At 47.9% G+C, this 9192-nt stretch overlaps 1 protein-coding gene across 4 annotated transcripts in view; it reads left to right on the top strand.

Moving 5' to 3' along the window:
* Positions 1-6657: 6657 nt before the first annotated feature.
* Positions 6658-9192, top strand: part of LOC108442036 (protein sidekick-2-like) — a 511936-nt gene continuing 509401 nt past the window's right edge. For all 4 annotated transcript variants that reach the window (XM_037544393.1, XM_037544391.1, XM_037544392.1 and 1 more), the window contains exon 1: positions 6658-7063. In XM_037544393.1, coding sequence (XP_037400290.1) covers positions 6985-7063 — 79 coding nt within the window. In that variant the 5' untranslated portion in view covers positions 6658-6984. The remainder of the gene's footprint in view (positions 7064-9192) is intronic.

The raw sequence follows: 9192 nt of genomic DNA, 5'->3' as shown, positions 1-9192 counted from the left end.
GCAGTGAGACGACGGCACCAACACTCCCAGTTTACCACAATACAAACATAATAATATCTTACAGGGAAAACTAATTAGTCTTGACTAAACAAGTGGGTTTTTCTAGACTTAAAGAGTGAGGCTGTATCTCAGTCCCAGACACTGACTGGAAGATCATTCCAAAGCTGGAGGGTTTTGTATGAGAAGGCTCTCCCCCCTGAGGCAACTTTATTAATTCTAGGTACTAGTAGTAAGCAGGACCTTGTGATGGCATGATGGCCCATAAAGGGGGAAGCTCACTGAGGGGCTGTTTAGAGCTTAATACGTCAGTAAAAGAATTTTGTAATCAATGTGAAATTGAACTGGCAACCAGTCTGCACAGGTTCAATAAAACTAGGCTGATAAGGTCAAACTCTTTGGTTCTTGTGGGGACTCTGAGAGCAGAACTGTGCTTTTAGCTTAGTTAACCCAAAAAAAGAAGGCTTTCTAAGTGCTTTCTCAACATGTGCACCTACTGCGTAGGGAGAGATGGATATTCTGTACCTTTTAAGCTCGATGTTAACATTAGTTTGTGTGGGGCATCCTGTTTATACTGAAGTTAATACTTATATTATAATTAGCTTACATGTGAACTTACGTACGGCTGGGGTAGCGAGCCTCTGCACTGTAATAATTGTTTCTCTTAACCTCCGAGTTTATGGGGCTGAAACAAGGTTACTGTATTGTTTTTATTGGCTCTGTTTTTTCCTCAGCTCCACTTTCAGGCCTCCGGTTTCGGAGCTACTGCAGCCGTGTGGAAGGGAAGGACAGGAGCTGTAAAACGGATGAGCCATTTGTGACGGTAAAGTGCATTAAGTCTGGAGCAGCTTTGGTAAACTCATCCGTCTGCTCTGAGTGCGGCCGCGCTAAGTGCATTTCAAAATCATAAGCTGACTATTGTTCGTCCCTGGAGAAACTGCTGGAGTCCTCCGTCTTTGTTTTGAGGGGCGTTTCTCCGGCGTTATTAGGATCATTTTTGGATTTCTGGAAAAGCGGTCGAGAAGTCGGTGGTGGAAAAACACAGATAGTACTGCATTTGCATGTAAAATAACCTTTGTAGAAATAAAAATCAATTAATTAAAGGAAGTGAAAGTCCATGCAAACCCCTCCCTCAACCTGGTTTTACCACTGACCACCATTATTTCCCACACAGTTACCAGAATAAGAGGATCCTCTTACTGGAACAGGACTAACTCAAAAGGCAATACAGTAGTGTTTCCCTGACTAACAGCTAATCTCTCAGAGGAGAAAAGAGAAAACAAAATCTGGCAGCAATTGAAACACTGCTTCCTGGAAATAACTATAATTTTGACTGCAACAGCTACCGGCACAACTTGGATATTCATGAAAATATGATCCGTGCACTATAAAATATTCACTCATACTACCACTTTAGAAAAGTCCAGTCTCATCTTACAAAGAGGCTTTTCAGCTGGATGAGTAAAGATGAGCAGGATGAATAAGAATGAGTGAGGAAGTGGCTGGATGAGTGAGGATGAGCAAGGATGGGGCTGGATGAGTGAGGATGAGGCTGGATGAGTGAAGATGACTATGGATGAGGCTGGATGAGTGAGGATGACTGAGGATGAGGCTGGATGAGTGAAGATGACTGAGGCTGGATCACTGGGGGTGACTGAGGATGAAGCTGTGTGAGGCTGGATGAGTGAGGGTGAGGTTGTATGAGTGAAGATGACTGAGGATGAGGCTGGATCACTGAGGATGACTGAGGATGAGGCTGTATGAGTGAGGATAACAGAGGATGAGGCTGGAGAAATGAGGATGGGGCTGGATGAGTGAGGATGACTGAGGCTGAGGCTGGATCACTGAGGATGACTGAGGATGAAGCTGGATGAGGCTGGATGAGTGAGGATGAGGTTGTATGAGTGAAGATGACTGAGGATGAGGCTGGATCACTGAGGATGACTGAGGATGAGGCTGGATGAGTGAGGATGACTGAGGATGAGGCTGGATGAGTGAAGATGACTGAGGCTGGATCACTGGGGGTGACTCAGGATGAAGCTGTGTGAGGCTGGATGAGTGAGGGTGAGGTTGTATGAGTGAGGATGACTGAGGATGAGGCTGGATCACTGAGGATGACTGAGGATGAGGCTGTATGAGTGAGGATAACAGAGGATGAGGCTGGAGAAATGAGGATGGGGCTGGATGAGTGAGGATGACTGAGGCTGAGGCTGGATCACTGAGGATGACTGAGGATGAAGCTGGATGAGGCTGGATGAGTGAGGATGAGGTTGTATGAGTGAAGATGACTGAGGATGAGGCTGGATCACTGAGGATGACTGAGGATGAGGCTGTATGAGTGAGGACGACAGAGGATGAGGCTGGAGAAATGAGGATGAGGCTGGATGAGTGAGGATGAGCGAGGATGTGGCTGGATGAGCGAAGATGTGGCTGGATGAGGGAGGATGACTGAGGATGGGTTTGGATGAGTAAGGATGAAGCCGGATGAGGTATTGAACCCCTGAAAATCATCAGATATATCAGATTTTTCTGGTTTACAAATGTCACATTCATATTTTGTGCTGTGCTACATTGTATTTCGAAAGACTGACCCTTTAAAATTATAATGGTTTAATGGAAGAAAATTGTCTATGACAAAATCGACTAAATAAAACGTTATGTTTGCATATGTATTCAACCCCTTTGCTGTGAAAGCTCCAAGTTCATATAAATCAAAGACGTTGTCTTAACAAGGACACAACTGGCTTATAATTGGCCTTCCCTTGTGAATCATTAAAACAAGGTCTCTTTTATGGATAAAACACCCACTTAACAGAAGTACCATTGGTCAGGTTGTAAATCTGGTGGAGAGCTGTGGAAAGAGGAAAATAAAGAGGACTCTAAAGCAAGCAGAGATCCCAGTGAGCTCTGTTGGATCAAATGTGAGGAAACAGAAGCTCCATCATATCCACCCAGACAAGGCCAGCCCCTCAAAACTCAGCATCAGAGCAAGAAGAGGAATCTGTGAGGGCCAACAATCACTCTGAAGGAGCTCCAGAGTTCAGTGACTGAGACACAAGTGAAGGTGCATCAGTCAGCGATATCAAGAGCTCAGCCCATAACTGCCCTGTGTGGGAGAATGGCTTAAAAAACACATCAGAATATATCTGGAGTTTGACAGACGCCCTCAGAGTGACCCACCTAAAATGTGGTCTTGTGGTCAGATGAGACAAAAACATTGAGCTTTTTGGCCAAAAATATCAGAATGCAATATGTGAAGCAAACGTGACACTGACCATTCCTCAACAAACAGCATCCTAGCAGTGAAGTATGAGGGTGGCAGTATCCTGTTGTGTGGACGCTTCTGCTCAGTGGACATAGGGACATCTGGCTGGCGAACTAATGCTTTTCAGCAGGACAATGATCACTGACATAGGAGGTGTTGAATGCTCCTCAGTGCCCAAGTCCAGACCTCAATGCAAGTTGAGAATCTATTTGAAAATGACAAGCATTGTCAACCAGCTTGAAGAACCTGGAGCAGATCTGCAGGAAGGACGGATGGAAACCTTTCCTAAACAACGTGCACAGCTGGTAGAAACTCACCCCGAAACAGACTAAAAGCTGTTATTGTGGCAAAAGTGCTAGTCGAAAAGGGGTTGAATTAAGAGACCCTTATTAGTCCCACAATGGAGAAATTTCAACTCTGCAGTTAACCCATCTGGGAAGTGAAACAACACACACACACTCTCTCTAGGGGGCAGCAAGTACACTTGCCCAGTCCAGCAGCCCAATCCACAGCACCCAGGGAGCAGTTGGGGGTTAGGTGTCTTGCTCAAGGATACCTCAGTCATGTGCTGTCGGCTCTGGGGATTGAACCGGCGACCTTCTGGTCACGAGGCTGGTTCCCTGACCTCCAGCCCACGACTGCCCCACTACGCAAGCAGCGTCTTGCCATTTTTGGTATGTTTTTATTAAAGATCTGTTGACAAATAATGAATTTTGTTTTTGAAAATGTAAGTTGAGAGCATAGGGGTTTGCAATGAAGATGTCAGTTGTGATCCTGAAAAATCGAATGACTTTTAAGGGGGTTGAATACTTTTGCGAGACACTGTATGTATGCACACATGGCCTATGTACAGTATATAACACTGTCTACAGCTTATACACACCATTCATTATTTCATATTTAGTACAGAGTGCTGTTTATCTGGTCAGTATATTATATAGTATAGTGGATTATATTATATATTATACAGGATATTATATAGGATACATAGTGAATGTTTGGAAAGAAAACACTAAGATTATGATGAACACAAACACATTGATACAATGAGTCGTGATTTTATGTATATTAGTGTTGGTTTATCCATTTCCTGCCCTCTCCTCGAGGAAGCCCAGCATTAACTGTATAGTTCATCCTGTACCTGCTTTATTAATCAGCACGTCATTAAACAAATTAGGAACCAAGCTTGTGTTCTTCTCTGTGTTCTGTGTTTATTTGCAACACAGCCACACCAGCATCCAAAAACACATCATAGGCTGCTGGTTTTGCTGTTTGAATTCCAGTAGGTGCATTATGGTTTTGCTTTCTAATGGGAACTGGCCTAATGGTTTCCAGTCCAAACCACTAGTTTCCTGTAGATCCCATTAGGAAACCATCAAATGCATTTAGAGTCAGTCATTGGTCACCTGTTAAACCATTAGGATCCTTTATATGGTGATATCGACCCCTTAAAAATAGACAAAACACATTGTAAAACCATCAAGAACCAACAGGAACTCTTTATTTCTATGTTTTCTTCATTTCTACTTTAGTTTCTAAGGGTTTTTTCAGCAGAGTAGTAAAGGGAATGGTTCTGTTTGGTCCATGGGTGTCCAGTCTTGTCCGCAGAGGGCCAGTGTGGCTGCAGGTCTTCACTCCACCAGATCAGGAGGTCACCTGATGAAATGTTTGAAGACTGAGACCAACTGATTAAAGAAGTGGAGTCAGGTGTGCTTCAGCATGTTTGGAGTGAAAACCTGCAGCCACACCGGCCATTTGTGGATCAGACTGGACTTGAAATGGTTCTATATAGAACCCAAAATTGTATAGGCAGGGGTGCTCTAGAATTTTGGGCTCTATATAGAACCATTTCAAGTGTTTCTTCAGATTGATGGAGAATGTGTTGTATAGTATTCTATATAGAACCCTTTTTGAAAGTGGCTCTATAGAGCACCAAGTGAAGCTTAGAACAATAAAAGAACTGCCTGATGACCGAGACGCTGTTTTATGATAAAGTTTTGGCCTAAAATGCATTTTAATCAGTTTATTTGAATGCATTCATGGTGGAAGGTTACTTAATATGCAGGGTGTTGTGAGGCAAAATAGTCCCCAAAATGAAGCTTATTATTTCATATTACGGAGCCCTGCTGGTGACATCCTGTATAAATAAAAATAATGTGTGGCCACGAATTAATCATCTAATTTCCGCGCCTTACTAAGTTGTGGCCACACCTTATTAATGCATGGGAACAAGATCCTAATGTGTGGCCGCGATCTTGCTCCCACGCCTTATTAGGTCATGGCCATGACTTAATCATCTCATTCCCACACTTTACTAAGCCATGATCTCATTCCCATGCCTTACTAAGTCGTGGCCACACATTAGGATCTCATTTCCACCTGTTAATAAGGTGTGGCCACACATTATTTTTCATTTATACAGGATGTCACCATGTGAACCATGTCAACATGTGGGAATGACATCCTAATGTGTGGCCACGACTTAGTAAGGCATGGGAATGAGATCATGGCTTACTAAATTGTGGCCACAACTTGATCATCTCATTCCCACGCCTTACTAAGTCGCAGCCACGGCGTGGGAATGAGATAATTAAGTCGTGGCCATGACTTAATAAGGCGTGGGAAGGAGATCGCGGCCACGCATTAGGATCTTGTTCCCACGCGTTAATAAGGAGTGGCCACAACTTAGTAAGGTGTGGGAATGAGATGATTAAGTCATGGCCACGCATTATTTTTATTATTATTATTTAGCCCCAGCGGGGCTCCGTAGTCACTGCTGGTTCTGGATGGTAAATAAAATGTCCATATCTGTGTCGTAGTCATGGCGACTCCTGGTTCCCATCACCACCACTGTGAAGAAGTTAAAGTTGGTAGGTTCCTCTAGAACTTCACTCCAAACCATCAAACCGCTCTGAATGACTTTGCTTTCATCGCTACCTTTTAACTATGCAGATGTCGGTGGAGTTGCTGTGTGACCTGCTGCCTGAGCCAGCCTGATCCAGCCAATCAGGGGAGGTGATGAGGTGGAGCAGGTTGGACTCGAGCTGGACTGGAAGGTAGATCTCCAGGACCGAGGTTAGTGCCCTACAGGAAAAGGGCCATTAGAACCATTAGGATCCTTTACACTATATCAACCCATTAAAAGCCCAAACACATTACAGAACCGCACGGAACCAACAGAACCACTTCATGGTTTCTGTGGGCTTTCCGCGGGTCATCGTCAGACCCAGTTATGACGACATGCTCCATATGTTTTGCCGGGCGCTCTGCCGACTATGAGCTCGCGCGCTCCCGGGCTCCGCCGGTAGGGGTCAGCATGGTCCACATTCCGCACGGTCCACTGCACGAGGGGGAAACGGGAGCCGGAGTTTGAGCGCGAGAGCGTTGCTGGCTTCTCTCTGGATCGCACATACACGCTGTAGCTCGAGCGGAGCGGAGCGGGGCGCGCGCGCGGAGCTTCCCTTTCGCCGGGCAGGAGTTGCTGCTGTTGAATGAATGGAGGGCAGTTTGTGACTCGTGAGCGGTCAGTTGCACCCCGTCCTCCCTCGCGCACGCTCGCACGGGTCATGTGGAGTGGTGGTGTCACAGTCCGGCAGTGAGACGCAGGAGGGACGCGCGCGGGGGCTCGGTGTTATCGGAGGAGGCGCAGGGGAGCGCGCGCGCTCTGGACTGTACTGGACTGTACTGGACTACTGCAAACGCTGGGGAGATTGTGATTTATAATGGAGCTGAGGCACAGAGGACTTCTACTGACCACCATCATCATCATCTTCTTCTTCATGCGTTGCAGCTCAGCACAAGGTAAAACACACCGGGGCAGTGTGTGTGTGTGTGTGTGTGTGTGTGTGTGTGTGTGTGAGAGAGAGAGAGAGAGAGAGCGGGATGGGAGTGGATCTGAAACGCCGGGGGTCTTTAAGCTGAAGTTGGTGAGCCTCTTGTTTGAGTTTCCTCCTTAAATGTTACGGCAGTTACACTCCGGCGCTTGTGCTGGTGGCAGAATGTGAGCTGACCATTTAAGGTGGACTGGAAAATTTGAGCGAGCAGCAACTTCAGGCTGTGTGCGTGAGACGCTGGAGAAGCCGGAGAGTGCGTGAGACGCTGGAGAAGCCGGAGAGTGTGTGAGAGCCTGAGAGTGTGTGTGTGTGTGTGAGACGCTGGAGAAGCCGGAGAGTGTGTGAGAGCCTGAGAGTGTGTGTGAGACGCTGGAGAAGCTGGAGAGTGTGTGAGAGCCTGAGAGTGTGTGTGAGACGCTGGAGAAGCTGGAGAGTGTGTGTGAGAGCCTGAGAGTGTGTGTGTGTGTGTGTGAGACGCTGGAGAAGCCGGAGAGTGTGTGAGAGCCTGAGAGTGTGTGTGAGACGCTGGAGAAGCTGGAGAGTGTGTGAGAGCCTGAGAGTGTGTGTGAGACGCTGGAGAAGCTGGAGAGTGTGTGAGAGCCTGAGAGTGTGTGTGAGACGCTGGAGAAGCTGGAGAGTGTGTGTGAGAGCCTGAGAGTGTGTGTGTGTGTGTGTGAGACGCTGGAGAAGCCGGAGAGTGTGTGAGAGCCTGAGAGTGTGTGTGAGACGCTGGAGAAGCTGGAGAGTGTGTGTGAGAGCCTGAGAGTGTGTGTGTGTGAGACGCTGGAGAAGCCGGAGAGTGTGTGAGAGCCTGAGAGTGTGTGTGAGACGCTGGAGAAGCCGGAGAGTGCGTGAGACGCTGGAGAAGCCGGAGAGTGCGTGAGATGCTGGAGAAGCCAGAGAGTGCGTGAGAGCCTGAGAGTGTGTGTGTGAGACGCTGGAGAAGCTGGAGAGTGTGTGAGAGCCTGAGAGCGTGTGTGAGACGCTGGAGAAGCCGGAGAGTGTGTGAGAGCCTGAGAGTGTGTGTGTGTGAGACGCTGGAGAAGCCGGAGAGTGTGTGAGAGCCTGAGAGCGTGTGTGAGACGCTGGAGAAGCCGGAGAGTGTGTGAGAGCCTGAGAGTGTGTGTGTGTGTGTGTGTGTGTGTGTGTGTGTGTGTGTGTGTGTGTGAGACGCTGGAGAAGCCTGAGAGTGTGTGTGAGACGCTGGAGAAGCTGGAGAGTGTGTGTGAGAGTCGAGTGTGTGTGTGTGTGTGTGTGTGAGACGCTGGAGAAGCTGGAGAGTGTGTGTGAGAGCCTGAGAGTGTGTGTGTGTGTGTGTGAGACGCTGGAGAAGCCTGAGAGTGTGTGAGAGCCTGAGCGTGTGTGTGAGACGCTGGAGAAGCCTGAGAGTGTGTGTGAGACGCTGGAGAAGCTGGAGAGTGTGTGTGAGAGTCTGAGTGTGTGTGTGTGTGTGTGTGTGTGTGAGACGCTGGAGAAGCTGGAGAGTGTGTGTGAGAGCCTGAGAGTGTGTGTGTGTGTGTGTGAGACGCTGGAGAAGCCGGAGAGTGTGTGAGAGCCTGAGAGCGTGTGAGACGCTGGAGAAGCCGGAGAGTGTGTGAGAGCCTGAGAGCGTGTGTGAGACGCTGGAGAAGCCAGAGAGTGTGTGAGAGCCTGAGAGTGTGTGTGAGACACTGGAGAAGCCTGAGAGTGTGTGAGAGCCTGAGAGTGTGTGTGAGACGCTGGAGAAGCCTGAGAGTGTGTGAGAGCCTGAGAGTGTGTGTGAGACGCTGGAGAAGCTGGAGAGTGTGTGTGAGAGCCTGAGAGTGTGTGTGTGTGTGTGTGTGTGTGTGTGTGTGTGTGTGTGTGTGTGTGAGACGCTGGAGAAGCCAGAGAGTGTGTGAGAGCCTGAGAGTGTGTGTGAGACGCTGGAGAAGCCTGAGAGTGTGTGAGAGCCTGAGAATGTGTGTGAGATGCTGGAGAAGCTGGAGAGTGTGTGTGAGAGCCTGAGAGTGTGTGTGTGTGTGTGTGTGAGACGCTGGAGAAGCCGGAGAGTGTGTGTGAGAGCCTGAGAGCGTTTGTGAGATGCTGGAGAAGCCACAGAGTGTGTGAGATCCTGAG

This window comes from Pygocentrus nattereri, chromosome 13 (assembly GCF_015220715.1).
Source record: "Pygocentrus nattereri isolate fPygNat1 chromosome 13, fPygNat1.pri, whole genome shotgun sequence".
Classification (NCBI taxonomy): Eukaryota; Metazoa; Chordata; class Actinopteri; order Characiformes; family Serrasalmidae; genus Pygocentrus; species Pygocentrus nattereri.
The sequence above is the reverse complement of the archived record's forward strand: the minus strand, read 5'-3'. Positions and strand labels throughout refer to the sequence as shown.